General features: G+C 41.9%; 1 protein-coding gene across 1 annotated transcript in view; it reads right to left on the reverse strand.

Annotated features, from left to right (window-relative positions):
- Window positions 1–939: 939 nt before the first annotated feature.
- The window catches only part of CNKSR3 (CNKSR family member 3), a 64,625-nt gene continuing 49,900 nt past the window's right edge, over window positions 940–15,664 (reverse strand). Inside the window, exons 8-13 of the mRNA XM_064447066.1 lie at window positions 13,199–13,267; window positions 12,296–12,442; window positions 10,719–10,843; window positions 8,045–8,253; window positions 7,522–7,611; window positions 940–5,995 (exon numbers count right to left, since the gene is read on the reverse strand). Coding sequence (XP_064303136.1) covers window positions 5,697–5,995; window positions 7,522–7,611; window positions 8,045–8,253; window positions 10,719–10,843; window positions 12,296–12,442; window positions 13,199–13,267 — 939 coding nt within the window. The 3' untranslated portion in view covers window positions 940–5,696. The remainder of the gene's footprint in view (window positions 5,996–7,521; window positions 7,612–8,044; window positions 8,254–10,718; window positions 10,844–12,295; window positions 12,443–13,198; window positions 13,268–15,664) is intronic.

Genomic DNA, 15,664 nt, shown 5'->3' on the forward strand with positions numbered 1-15,664 from the left:
CCATCTGAAGTCCAAGTGCTTTTCATAGAACAGTGTAAAAGCTGCTCTTAAAGATCTGCTTTCTAGTAGTTCCTTGCAACTTCGCTTTCTCTTCCTACACTGGTACTTGTATTTCCCCTCTCATTTGGTGCTCATGCAGTAAGGGACTTCAATGTTTCTTTGAAACCAAATGTAGAACTTTATTAGCTGCCGCTACACATCTGTAGTGGCTTATTCAACCAATTGCATTATCATCCAGTGGTAACAGCACACTTGTTCTCTACACAACACTGAGCCCCTCTCCAGATCAGAGCCCGACTCCCCCATTTATTCCATCAGTTGTCTTGGAAAGAACTTTCTAGAATTAATAATGTTCTGTAACAAATATAAAGGAAAGGAACTAAGTGCTACATGCTTCCTTCACTGGTAAAGAAGTCATTTGGACATTATTTCTGCATACCTGGGCCAAGAAACACCCTTGCCTTGTGGTCACCTCTCAGAGCCACACAGAAACACTCTACATAGCAAGAGCTCCATAGGATAGAGGAGAGAAGCTTTGGTGTGACATGCACATAGGCAAAGCAGCTGCCAGAAAGTCGTTGAAGATTTAAGTGAGGCTCCTTCTGCTAGGGTTGGCCATATTGGTTAAGAATAATCCTGATCAGAGGAGAGCTATGGAGCAGTGGTCCTCCCTCAAATCACCTGGGCTGCAAGTGACTACAGCCTTACAGGCTTCCTCACATTGTTCAGACCTCCGTTCTCTTCCTGCATGGAGCAAGGAGGACTGTGTTACTTCCCCTGAACTTGACGTAATTTATCAACATGTGTGTCCCATAGATATCCCCTTCTTTTGCTTTCTTCCTCTCAGGAAAAGGGAAAGAATGGGTCAATTAAAACTCACTTTCACTTCAAATCCAGATTTCTAGAGTGAATGATGAGTGCATAACCATAAAGCCCAACAACAGCTGATAAAAATTTATATTAAAGGAGATCCTTGCAGCCAATATCTTAACTACCCCTGTGTCGCAAGCTCTGATCAGGTCTTTAAAAAGATGCAGACATTTGGAAGAAGGTCAAGTTACATATGTTAGAGAGCTATACAGGCAAAGGAAAAAGGTATGCGGTGTTTTGTTCATCTTTTCAAGTGCTTGAAGATACAGCTATTTTATTGTTCTTTTCAGTTTTCTTAATGCATTTGCTTTTCAGTAATCAATGTCACCAGCATAAGAAGGAAAAATCTCTAGTTTATAGATATTAGAAAGTCGAGTCTTTCAAGTGCACTTATCTCCTTGTGTTTCAAAAACAGAGATATGGCTTCATTTTAGGTCACCACGTTAAACTGCTTGTTCCCATATATGAAGTCACTGCATTAACAAGTTGTGAGAGGTAGAGGGGTGGGGTAACAGCACATGCAACCAATATCTACAATTCATACTGCAACACAAAATAGCCTATTACTACTGAGAACAGCTATTGGAGCTTTTCCATCTGATAATCAAAGAGGAAAAAAAACCCTCTGTTGAGGCCAATAAAGTGTCAGCTTCTCAGAGAAAGACTCCTACATACCATACATTGCATAAAAAGGTTTGCAGCATAGTGAGCAGTAAGCAATACTTGCAGACAAGAGTATCAAGAAGTCAAAGTAATTTACTTGAGCACACTGTAAATTCACAGTAGCAAGAATGTGACTTTTGCAATAAAAACAGGTGTCGTATTCTGCTTTATTTATTCTGTGTATATATACTCCAATGGCCAAAAGTCCATCAACAATCACAGTATCACTTAGGTTGGAACAGACCTTTAAGGTCACTGAGTCCAACGATTTACCTAACACTGCCACATCCACCACTGAACCACGTCGCTAAGTGCCACATCTCCGTGCCTTCTAAATACCTCCAGGGATGGTGACTCCACCACCTCCCTGGGCAGCCTGTTCCAGTGCTTGACAACCCTTTCAGTGAAGAAAGTTTTCCTAATACCTATTCTAAACCTCTTCTGATGCAACTTGACACCATTTCTTCTCGTCCTATTGCTTATTACCTAGGAGAAGAGACCAACACCCACCTCCCTACAACCTCCTTTCAGGTGGTTATAAAGAGCGATAAGGTCTCCCCTCAGCCTCCTCTTCTCCAGGCTAAACACCAATTCCCTCAGATGCTCCTCATAAGACTTGTGCTCCAGACCCTTCACCAGCTTCGTTGCCCTTCTCTGGACACAATCCAGCAACTCCATGTCCCTCTTGTACTGAGGGGCCCAAAACTGAACACCATGTTCAAGGTGCGGCCTCACCAGTGCCAAGAACAGGGGCACCATCACTTCCCTGCTCCTGCTGGCCACACTATTCCGGATACAAGCCAGGATGCTGTTGACCTTCTTGGCCACCTGGGCACACTGCTGGCTCACATTCAGCCAGCTGTCAACCAGCACCCCCAGGTCCTTCTCCACTGGGCACCTTTCCAGCCACCCTTCCCCAAGCCTGTAGCGTTGCATGGGGTGGTTGTGACCAAAGTGCAGGACCCAGTGCTCAGCCTTGCTGAACCCCATACAATTGACCTCAGCCCATCAATCCAGCCTGTCCAGATCCCTCTGCAGAGCCTTCCCACCTTCCAGCAAATTAACGCTCCCACCCAACTTGAGGTTGTCTGCAAATGATGGATAAAGCTCATGAAGGGCAAAAAACCACCCCAATATTTGCCTTTTTGATTGAGAAACCATGCATGAATGTGTTTTCAATGATCTTGGATAATTTACAGTGGAAATTTAGCTGCATTAGACAAAATATTGCCAGGAGGTTGAGAGAGGTCATCCCTTCCCTCTGCTCAGCACTCATGGGGCCATACCTGGGGTACTGTGTCCAGTTCTGGGCTCCCCTGTAGAAGAGAGTCCTGGACACACTGGAGAGAGTCCAACAAAGAGACACCAAGTTGATGAAGGGACTGCAGCATCTCTCCTATGAGGAAAGGCTGAGAGAGCTGGCGCTGTTCAGTCTGGAGAAAAGGCTCGGGGGGATCTTATCATTATGTATAAATACCTGAAAGGAGGGTGCAAAGAAGACGAAGCCTGACTCTTCTCAGTGGTGCCCAGAGAGAGGACAAGGGGCAATGGGCACAACCTGAAACACAGGAGGTTCCCTCTGAGCATCAGGAAACACTTTTTTTACCGTTAGGGTAACCAGGCACTGGCACAGGCTGCCCAGGCAGATTGTGGAATTTCCCTCCCTGGAGATATTCAAAAGCTGTCTGGACATAGTCCTAGCCAACCAGCTTTAGATGGCCCTACTTGAGCAGGGGGGATTGGACAAAATGACCTCCAGACATCCCTTCCAACATCAACCATGCTGTGATTCTGAGAAACTGCAATACCACTCCTGGTAATCTCCAGAAAACTACCTCTGTTTCCCCTATTCATAAGAGCCAGGCAACTCTTTTCCTGGAAAATCAACTACTGGATATCCTTATGATGGACTGACAAAAGGCCAAATTCAGTACCTTGACTCAGCACGGTTAGGACACTGGAGCATGGAGAGGATGAACATGGAGAGGACATTGGTTGGTTAGGTTTGTTTGGCTTTTTGTCTTTTGGGTTTTTTTATTGGTTGGGGGGAGGAAGTAGATTAGCTTGTATTTATGCAACAAGGCAGATATTGAAAAAAATTCCACATGGCAAACAAAAAAATTCCTCTTTCTTCAAAGCTGCAGTGTTTTATAGCTGCCTGCTAAAATAAGGCAAGCTTATTTCACTACTCTTAGATCAAACTTCAGGAAAACCTAATCAAACAAAAGGATGCAAACTTTTCAGTGTCTTAAAAGTGTGCCCAGGTGCAACCCAAAGAAACCAAGCACATACATAGTTTCTTCCACATCGATATACATGATGCTTCTCCATTTGTTTTCAAACCACAGAAAACAGGACATCAAAAAAAATGAGCAAAAGTTCCATTTTAAAATCTTGTGTAGACAACATATCTGACTTTAATCTAGTTCAGTAACTGCGATTTAATTGAAAACAGTTCAGTCAATTTGTGGCTGGACTATACTACACCACAGTGCCCACAACATGGTCGTTTCAACCCTCTTCTCAGAGGCCGGACCAAACTGGTCTAGGGTTCAACTGCGCCACAGCTGTGTTTGGCCACGTCTCTAGTACAGACTGCCATCTGGAGAAGAGCAGCACAAGACAGACATTATAACCTGCTTTGATCAGAAAGGTCCAAACTAGCCCCCACCCAAATCACCAGTGAGTCACAATCAAACGTAATTGAGAACTGAATTTAACACCCTGTCTCTGCAGGGCTGTAGCACAACTTCATAAGCTTGTTGCAGCAGAATGGTCACATCTTCACAGCCAGAATTATGGTATGTTTTTAACACCCATGTTATCACATACGATTCCTGCCCCAATCCAAAGTGCAAACTAGCGTTTTACCTCCCTCCTTCCCCACAAATCATTAAATACAACTTCTTTTCAGCAAGACCAAAGGAATAAAGGCTGTTGGCAATGTATCATCTACGAAAATAGTTAGTCTTATAATTAGCAGGGAATACAGAAGACTTTCTTTTAACTAATCTGTGCCCAGTACCGCAGACAGGAAGGTACAAACTGTATCTGTTTAAGTGTAAAAAATATATACAACTATATTTAACATTTAAATTACTTTAAACAACTGTTTGCATACTAACAATCTTATGTACATTCAGTTTTAAACAATACCTCTTTAATATCCTCTTCTTTTGTTAAACAAGTTTTATTTTCCTCCCAAAATACCCAATGCTGCTTTAAAATTCTGGAGGGAAAAAAATTTGAGCTATATAGAAAATAGCAAGATGACTTACAGTTGTAATGTATCATAGCACGCATTTTTTTGTAAAACAACACATCATTCAAGAACTGAACCACTATAAAAGTTCTTGTAAGTCCAACAGGACTGTCTTTAAAAGCTTACTTTGGTTAACAGCAAATCATTCTTAAACAATTAAGGAAAAAAATATATATTTTACCACCTCTACACATGCATTTCCTTGGCATGTTGTAGCAAACCATCTGTCTTTACAGATGAGCACTGCAGTTGTTCAGTGCTCTTTATTTGTACTGTGATTTCAATAAAATGGATTACATTTCAGGTTGGATTGATTTATAATTAAAGTAGTCCAACTTCCCAAGATCTCTGGATATCAGAGAAAGAACGGCAACACTACTGCTTCTTCCTCACAAGGTTCATCTCATGCAGTACTTGCAACAGCATCACTAACTTGCATGAAACTGCTATTTCCCTGCTTATCTTTCCTGGTCAGGAAGAGTAACACAACTTTTGCTGAGCTCTACGTACTCTGACACCCAGCCAGTCACACCAGCCACTGAGCATTCAGACAACTGAAGTTCCACTGGACTTTACGGCAATGCAATTATTTTGTCTGAGTCATTATGCATATTTCAGGTCATGTGTGGCCTCTGCATCATGGAAATTTTATTCATTTCCAGGAGAATAAATGCCATCAGCTTTTGGCCAGGAAGAGGAACTTGATCTTTATCTTTCTTCCCTCCTTGCACTATGAAACCCTCTGATCCATTAAAAAAAAAAAAAAAATCACAAAAAGGCAAAAATGTAAGATTCTCTGGGAAAAGAACACCGCATTAGTCACTATGCATCAGTTAAGCTGACAAGTAGGGAAGTCTGACCGATGAGCAAAGGCACTTGGTAACAGTCCTGTGAACAACAGTCAATGAGTCAACAATTTCAGTCTCGTGATCCAACTGACCAGCAGCGAGGGTTCTGCGGAGGAAGACTTTGTGGACGATGTAACAGAGGATTTTTTAGCACCTTCCTCTTGAAAAGGAATTGTTGCACTGTTGTGGAGGTCTGTATTCATAAAACACCTACTGCCTCGAATATAATCCGTTCCCCTCACTAACTGCTTGTCAGACACTGGCCTTGAGAGGGGGTGTTGTGTGGAGGGGCTTTCTTCAATGATTGGGGGTATCCTTTCATTACTGAAGTACCTGCAGAGGACATCTTCACCTGTACAAACAGGAGGAGGAAAACCAATTACTGCTGACTTCAAAACCCTCCATTAACATTTTCTATTTTTATAAAAATATTCTGGTTACATCTCAAATTACCTAGATTTTGGTTACCTTTCACAGTACGCCAGGACATAAGCAGCTGTCAATAGATGTATGGCTTTTTGCATCTTTAATATTTCTTTAAGCAACAAAGTACAAAAAAAAAAATCACACACAGAGGATACCGTTTGACTGTTAAATTCCAAATCCACACACACCAAAACTGCTAGTACAGATGACCTTCATGCAAATCATTATTATGAGCGAGACCTAACAAACTTTACAAGAAAGTGACATTCAAGATGCTGATAGACTAGAGTTGAATCCGTGTTTATCTGAATGTAACTCATGACTAACTTAAAAGCTAAATTACTACTCTGGACAACAGAAATTAATTTTGCAGGTGAAGATATAAGCACTTCCCTGTTTCTGACCACTGATTTGTGATGCTTTCTGTGTTTTTACTCTTCCCTAGATATCCGACCATGGCAGCTGCTGCTAAAGACATCCTGGTGGGCCTAGATAGGCCTATGTTCTGACCCAATACAGCTTGCCTACAAGCCTGCAGCACTTAAGTACATTTCAAGTGTTAAGAAAAGCCAAAACAAAACCAAAAGCAAAACCAAACAGAAAACCGTACACACTAAAACCAGCCCTGCCACCTGGTGATCGTTCTGTTAGACTTGTTACTTAGCTTGTTTCTAATATCCCTCCGGATTGATGCTTCTTGTTATCAGCTTCTATTTTTGCATTAAAATAAGACTTCAGCTTCTATCTTCCCTAGAATTACACATTAGCTTTCATAACTCATTTCAAGAATAAACTAAATAGTCATCCTTCCTTCTTTCCGACTCTTAACAGGACTCAGCCTTTCAGATACAGAAGTGGGGGAGGGAGAGAAGGGCAGTGGGGGAAGGAAAAAAAGCCACCCAACCTAACACCCAACACTATCAGTTTTTGTCTCTGTCCCATCCTGTGACATCTGCAGAATATGTTGTTTTCTAACAGCAGTTGCAGCAAAAAGCAACTCCTAGAAGGCCCTACCTTTTAATTTTGAGAACAAGCTTCCTTCTACAACAGCCTCCACAGTCAGCTAAACAAACAGAAAGGTTTCTCAAAAAAGCAGTTTTATGATCAATATTAAATGCAGAAGAAAGGGAAAGGGGTGTGTGCAAGAACACAATGGTAAACCTGTGCTATAAGGAGACAAGTACAGATCTGCCCTAGTCATTCTAGCCTACTTTTAACTCTCCCAAGAATTCTAAGATAGGACAACAAAAGTTTGAGCCCCAGCACTGAATAGCCTCACAAATTTCACAACTACCACCTGGCATTCCTGCTCAAATCAACAATTGTCATCTTGGATCAGTTCAGCAATATGCAAATATTAATCCTCCATTCCTAATTTAAACACTTCCATCCAGCTGACCCCAAGGAAATTTTGGAGAAGGGAAGAGAAAGGGATGTGACCTAAAACCTTGCCTTTTCTCCCTGGTGCTCGTGGCCTAGAGAAGGGTTCTGCAGCTGCTATCCAGCTCCCATCAGCAGGCATTGATAAAGGACGAGGTTTTCCTAAAGGCAACATAGAAAGTTATGAGGAATTAAGTTTAGGAAAACAATTTTTAAATTGATACTTTCACAATTAAGCAAAGGGAGACGTACAGCAGTAAGAAGTTAAAATTGCAGAAAAAATATTTCAAGATACTTCCACTGGTGAAATATAAGAAAGCAATGTGCTGAGATTAAACAGCCACACTCTTGCTCGTTTACAGCAGCAGTGGATATAGCATCCAAAAGTTATAACCAAAACACACATGGAAATGGCCAACCATAGCAGCAGAGCCCAGCTGAATGACATTCATTAGAAATAAGTAACAGCATTGAAGTGAAATTATTTCAGATGTGGGATTTCATTCACGTGCACAATTTGCACAGACTGCCCTTAAGTCTAATGAGCAGTTTTCTAACACAAATTATTCCAATAACAAAAGAGGAATGAACTCACCATAGGACTGTGTTTTTTCCCTCATCTTGGCTGGTAAGATATTTGTTTCCTTGGGGTACCCAGGCAACTGATCCGAATCAGCAATAGTAAACCTTCTCCTTCGGCTCTCTTGATCCAAAAAAGAATTAGGAGACTCAGCGCCCTTGGACCCAGGTAGCGGCTGACTGGGTTTGTTGCCTCCTCCATATACAAAACTCCCCTTTTCATCTCTGAAAGGACATTTCACTTCAGTTAGTAGCTTGAAAGAGTTTCACACTACAGACATGAGTAGGTTTGAAAGATACTTCTTAGCACCCAGTCATGCTCCTGACAAGTAGCATTGTGCTGCAAACAAGCTAAAAAAAAGACCAAGTCAGGTGATAGAAGACTTCATTATAAACATATTTACCAAGAAGAAAAGATAACTACCCCCCTCACGATAATTCACTTTTAATGAGCCAGTAATTTAACACATAGAGAAGTTTAGAGGTACCACCCCTGAAAAAGCTTTTGAGAAATTAGACCTTTCTGCCCTGAAAGTATCAATGCTCCCAATTCACTGCCTATTCAGTGCACAGTTGTGACGGAGGAGTGCATACATTGCTTTATCCATCTCTGTGTAATAGCAACATCTATCACCTCCATCTGAGGGACTACGCTTTTCAGTCATTATAAGATCCCAATAGCTGCCACTGAGTATTCATCACTTTCTCTGTCCAAAAGTGAGCCCCCCTTGAAAGTTTCAGTAATAAATTCATAGTGTATATACATATGATTTTGAGCATTTTCTGCAGGAACTCCCTTCCCAGAGCAACCCCTCATTCCAAAGGGCAGGAACAGCCATTTTTAGCAGCAGTCCTTGTGAGTACTTTTGGAAGAAAAGCTACCCTCCAAGTTAAGGTTTGCACAGTTTTTCTTCCCTCTTCACTGTACATGCTACAATCTTATTGCTTGAAGCAACCATCAGCCAAGTCAGGAATAAAAATACGCCGCTGTCTACGCACATTCCTATCCCAGTATTCACAACAGCCCCTTCACCAGCACGCACCACATTTTCCAGCTCTCCATCAAGAACAATGCTAGAGCTCAGTGAATGGGAGGGAGCTAGTTATGGAGACTGAGGGACTGAAAATTGCACAGGTGTGTTACACCACAACCAGAAGCATTACATCACAACCATGTATACACAGAGAGCTCTCCTACAACACCACCATGTGGAGACTGTGCAGTGGGGAGGGAAACTAGGCACTGCTCTCTGCCTCCCCAGTGTGGACCAGAGTAAATCCATGCCAGCAAGGGAAGAGAACAGGATGACAAGGGGGGGGGGGGGGGAAATGAAATGACCATACAAATGCACCACAGTTCAAGGGGAGAGCAAAGCACGTAGAGGTGAAATTAAATAGCCAAACATAAGGCAAAAGAACTGCCCTTTCTCCTCTTCCTGGCTGCCACTGCTTTGCACATTTGCTTTCTTTAAAAGTCAAAGTCAAGAAGCCTTCCTCTTTCCACATATCATCCAAGACAAGCTTTACAGCCCACATTGTTACTTCCTTCCTTGTCAACAAGGATTCAGGTCTAAAGGCATCTGAGGCTAGATATAATTTTGTGACTCTCTAAGATAAACTGAGCACATGCACACAATTCACCAATGTACTTGAAACACAGCAATTTAAAGAAAAGACCAAGGCACTCTGAAATCAGCTGCTAAATCCTTACACTCGTTTTTATGCCAAGAGGTTTGACTTTATTAAGAACTGAGCACACATAACATGAAAAACAGGGACAGAGCAGGTCAAGGTGGGTCCAATGCCAGTAAAGAGACCCTGCCTGGGAGAAACCCTGTCCCCTGGGGCAGTACTGCCCCAAAGACTGCAGTAATACAACCTCTCTCTGTCTCTGTATCAGGCCTTACATGACAGGAGGGAAGCTCTCCTCCCATTGAGTCCTGCAGGAAAAGGTCAGAGTTTCTGTGCTGGGCTATCTACAAGTAAATGTCAGGGCAGGTCAGGAAGCATGCCTTGCCCGAAAACTCTTTTGTCCATCACCTTCCCAGGTCAGCTGGCAGGGTTCTGGCATGAGTCAACATGGACTTGAAAACAAACGAAAGCTAGCCATACCATACACCCACCCCACCCCCTGCCTTCTGTATACACAGGTTTGCACTTTTATAGCTTACAGCACAGTTTAAAAAAATTAAAGTTGAATGAATTGACTCTCCCTTCTCTTCAGCAAGAACATTCCTGTTTTATACAACTTGCAAGTTTAAAAATTTAAGTTTAACAATTTAAAACAAGTTCCCTTCTACCCTAACTCCAACAACAGTTACTCAACTTGCTAAAAAAAAATGGGAAAAGTTACAGGCAAAAATGACTTTTTGTTATGTGTAGTCAAATTTAAACAAAATAAAAAAACATAACCCCACAACAAAACCAGGGATGACATCTGTTCATGTTTTGGGAACAACTCTGATCTATGCGGCAGACAATAATGTTCCGATAATAAAATCTATTACAATCCTGGTAGTTTCTGCATTTAAGCATAAGCTTAAGAAAACCTATGCATTTAAGCAACTAGAATAAAGTCTGTGAGATCGGCAGTTTCTTCAAGCTAGTCTTCATAGAGCTCTAATAGCAAGCCAGCTCAGAAACAAGTGTAATAGAGTTTTTTGTTCAGTACTGCATGTTTATTTGCATACCGAGGAGAATATGGAACAGCTGGTGGAGGTGGTATGTACAGATCCAAAATGGCTGGCTTCTCTTTTTTCAGTGAGGTATCCATGGTGCTTTCTGGCGACTGTGTTGAAGTTGGCGGAGGACTGGTCTGAAATGTTAGACAGCTATCAAACATCTGAGCATTGATTTATCGTTCACAAAAAGATAATTCAAAAGTACCATTTCATCCCCCCGTGAACTATTATTTCTATGCTTAATAAACACATTTAAAACTTAGCATTTACATTTTCCTCCACCCCCAGTTTTGGCTAGCTTTGCAGTCCCTCCTACAGAAATCCTATCACAGGTAATACATTGCTTAAGAATATTTTGCTCTTTCCAGTTCTATTTTTCCTGCAAATTCCATAGTCAGAAAAAGCAAAAGATACAACCCCCTTCTTTTATTTTTAGATCCATTACAAGAATGCAATTTGTAGAAACAGATACGTTCTGCAACACTTGCACCCCTCCATAAGCATCTGCCTTCTACCAGTCAGTACATTGGAGCCCAGAACTGTCAACAGGCTTCTCCAATCACTCATTTGCCCACAGAAATGCTGCTTGTCACAGCCTATATCCCAGCCCACTTCAGCTCTTCACACCAGTAACACAGTCCTTGCTCTGGGTAACCATGGAAAACTCACAGGGTGGTGTTTTTCCCCCCTTTGGCTCTGATTAAATGACAGACAACGCCACAAAAGCCAGGCACAGGCATTGGTGAAAGGAATGATGAGAAAGGAGTCAAGTGTGCATCAACATGACTACCCAGTTTGAGGGAAATCTGCCAGCATCGACACTTGCAATAGCCACTGGCATTTCACAAGTTGATAAATTATCCTCACAGCTGTAGGGAGACCTGTGTCAGAAAAGGAGTAGGAATGGGAACTCTCCCTGGTTTTCTTCATTTCAGGTAATCAGTTTAGATTCAATTAAGTTATTTCCTCCTGTAAGCATTGAGCCCTTAAGCTTTCTAATACAACACGCCATTCCTCAAAATGGTTATTTAAGATTTATTAATATCACTTTTGCTGTCTGCTTATTACCCAATCTGTGAACTCCCCAACAACCAAACATTATTTAAACAAGTAGTTTAAATAACTTCTTGAAAAACACTCACTCTTTCCCACCCTTCACCAGACTAAAAAGAGGACAAAGACAGAATAATCTTGGTTGTTTCAGCAAAAAAATATTACTCTGCTAAACAGAGGAAGCATTTATTACTCCGTGCTGATGAATTCCATACGTATCAGCGGTTTCAGTAATTTCGCCTCAGATAAGTTCTCCCAGTGGCACACAGACTGATTAAAATGCTCAAACACACCTAGCCCCCTTTGTAGCAAGAGGACGTTATCTGGGGGGAAGAAGAAGGGGGAGGGGAAGAGAGAAAGGCAAGAATATTTTCCCTTTTATCTAGGAACCAGAAGGACAGCCATTTCACCTAACTTTCCTTGACCTATACTTAAGCACGAGTACCTGGGAGCATTTCTGGTATTTCCCTTTTTCAAAGCTGCAACAAAGGCATTCCCATCCTGGCATTACAGTTGAGCTAGCAGCCTCTCACCTGCACCAAGGGTGGTTTCCAGCGCAAGTTCTTTAGCGGAGCAGGTGTGAAATGGAAAGAGCCGCTAGGACGTTTCTTAAGCAGCAGCCTAACTCCAGCAGGATTCTCTCGCAACTTTGCCACCAGATTTTTCAGTTGCCATCCAACCTGGAAGATAATAAAGACATCTTCTATTTAGTATTGCTTTTCTGAAAGCAAACAAAATAAAAACCTAAACCCACGTCAAACTGTCTGTTTTAACATGACCCTGAAGAGAGAAAAGAGATCCAAAAAAGCCAGAATGAAGAAAAAGAATTGGAAAGCTCCTTTTTTCGTAAGGTTGTTCTTTGCTTTCTTTCAAAGAAAGTTCTCTACTGAGGCTGAACCACGACAGCTGTAAATTAAACACTGAGATATCAAGCAATGCTCTTTATGCCTCAGCTCCAGTCCTAGAAGAATGTATGGATGTGCTCAAATTGAGTAACACAGGGATTCACAGTGAACTACTTTTGCCATGTTTCTTTCTCACATTGAAAGGCATTGTTGACCTGTGCTAAGCAAAAGTGCAATAATTTTATCTAAGTTCCCAGATGAAAACAATTTGACAAATGCTTGGGTTTTTTTGTTAAAGCTGTTTTTACCTGCATTTCAATAGATTGTAACAATGCATTGTTGCAACAGCCTTAAAGACAACATGAAGTATTTTAACATGATGCATATAGCATTTAAACATGAAATATTGCACATTTATCAAAATACTGCAATGAATAAAACTTGTATTGAAAGCAATATGTTAAAAAGCCTTGAAGATTTTAACAGGAAAACACCAGAACCACCTCCTAAACCCACCCATTCAGAACTTTTAGGGAGCGAGCTTTGCAGAGCAAGTATACGGGAAGGTTGGTAAGGATGTTTGTTACTAACCACAGTTTGCCGATTCACCTGGATCACTTCATCACCAGCATGAATCTTCTGAGATCGATCAGCAGGGGACTATAAAGCGAAAAACAGAGAGGTATGTGCTTCAGCAGGTTTTCTTCCCTCCCATAACAACCCCCACCAAGCTAAGTCAAAGGTTGTACCTATAACAAAGAGCGCTGCTGAAAGTTTTCGCACTGCTAGATCACACATTACATGTTAACTACTTGAGATATGCAAATAAATTCAACTTATGAGTTATTTTTCATACTGGGGGAACTACAAGGAAAGGGAGAAGGCATAGCCTACATCTATCATGGGCCAAATTGTACTTAAGTCATGGGACAGTCCCAACCATCCTTTTCCCTCCAGTTTGTACGGTAGTTTCAGACAGCAGAGGGAGGGGACTGAAGAGAAGACTTCTGTCCTAACACAGCAATATGTTAACCTTAGCTTTCAAATAAATGTATACTGATTAGTAATAAAAAATACATAATGATTTTGAATGTACAGAGAAAAGGACCAAATACTCTCCAACCCACAAAATAGATCCACTGCACTTTCCTGTTTTGCTTCCTAACGTAAATAAGAGCTACCAACTTTAATGGGAAATTACCTGACTGGTAATTTCAAGATCAAGGTCAACAGATGAAAAATACCTGTCTATGCACACATCAAGTGTGCACAGACATATTTTTAAATACTTATTGTCATGGTTTTAGCTGGGATAGAGTTAATTTTCTTCACTGCAGCTGGCATAGTGCTGTGTTTTGGACTTAGTATGAAAATAATGTTGATAACACACCAATGTTTTAGTTGTTGCTGGGTAGCGCTTACACTAGTCAAGCACATTTCTAGCTTCCCATGCTCTGCCAGGTGCACAAGAAGCCGGGAGGGGAGGGGGCACAGCTAAGAGAGCTGATTCAAACTGGCCAAAGGGATATTCCATATCATGTAACATCATGACCAGCATGTTACCTGGGAGGGGCTGGCCGGGGGAGGGAGGCAGCAATCGCAGCTCGGGGACCAGCAGCATTGGTGTTATTATTATAATAATCATAATTTTTTTATTTTGATTATTAAACTGTTTTTACCTCAGCCCACAAGTTGTTTTTTTTTGCTTTTGCTCTTCTGATTCTCTCTCCCATCCCACAGGGGTGGGGGAGTGAGCAAGCAGCTACATGGAGTTTAGTGGCCGACTGGGGCTGAACCACGACACCTATCTAATAATAATACATCTTAAGATACAATTGTCTTGGAATAAAAACCAAGCCCTAGGAACCATTAGCGAGGAACAGCTCAATGCGTCAATATTTATTTAGATTTATCTACAGCTGGTGCCACACACCAGCTACTGTTAACATTTACTAAAAATGGTCTCATTGCTGTAACACACCAACTCTGACCAGCCTTGACAACACCTAAAGCACACAGGCATACTACCTTGGTATAGTGTACCCCAGTCACAGGACGACTTCTCCTCACATTCCCCCCACCCTATGAGTAACCACCTGGCAGCAGGCCAGCTCTTCCTAGTGACTTCAGAACTAAGCACTTGGATTAAGGACTCCCTTCTCCTCGTGATCCTGCCTTCAGAGCTCAAGTAACTTTTATCAGAAGGAACTGTAGGAATAAACAGTGCAACAAGGGAAGAAATATGGGGGAATTTGTGGGAGGCTCCAGCTATCATGAGTAACCCCATTTCTTCATTGTCTTCTCACTTCCTCTGAGAGGAAATGCCTCCGTGGAAGGATGCATATATACGAGTCAACCAAGATCATGAAAAATGCTGGGCCAAAGTCAAGTTTGTGAAAAACAAAGCTTGTTTCAAGCTGTCCTTTGGGCGATCAACAGCACGTTAGGGGGAGGGCGGGGGACCCTCGCACAGAAGGCGCCTACAGCAAGGGCCAGCTAGCACAGCAGACACTGCAATCCCATTGTGAGAACAGAGGAAAGAGCAAGGTTTAGATCTAGGCCAACGTGACGCAAGAAATCACAAGTAGAATGGCACAATTCAGGAATCCTCTTGGCTGACTGGTATCAAGTGTATGGACCTTCCCAGTCCTTCCAATGTACAGTACTGTTAATTTTGGGGTGCAGTTCCACTGCATTCCAACACACTGGCTTCTGGGGATAGCTACTAAAATACCATTCCAAACAAAGCAAGAAAATTGAGCTAAGACCCAGCCTGGGTCATCTAAATGATTCCACACCACCAGAAAGACACCAGTTGTTTACAGATATCTCAGTCACTTGTCAAGCTTTGCTGTTCCAAAAGAAAGAGCGAGCTTCCCTGGAGGAAGAACTAGTGTTCATAGAAAAGCAGACATTTAGGTCAACGCTCAAATATATAGAAGCGATACAGCCCCACTCCTGGCCTCCAGAATGAGATCTATATGCACAGGCAGCTTGCCAGCAGTCAACATTACATTCTTTCACATTTATCGGATGCTGAAATTGCTGTCAAAGTGG

The sequence above is a fragment of the Phalacrocorax carbo genome, chromosome 3 (genome assembly GCF_963921805.1).
Source record: "Phalacrocorax carbo chromosome 3, bPhaCar2.1, whole genome shotgun sequence".
NCBI lineage: Eukaryota > Metazoa > Chordata > Aves > Suliformes > Phalacrocoracidae > Phalacrocorax > Phalacrocorax carbo.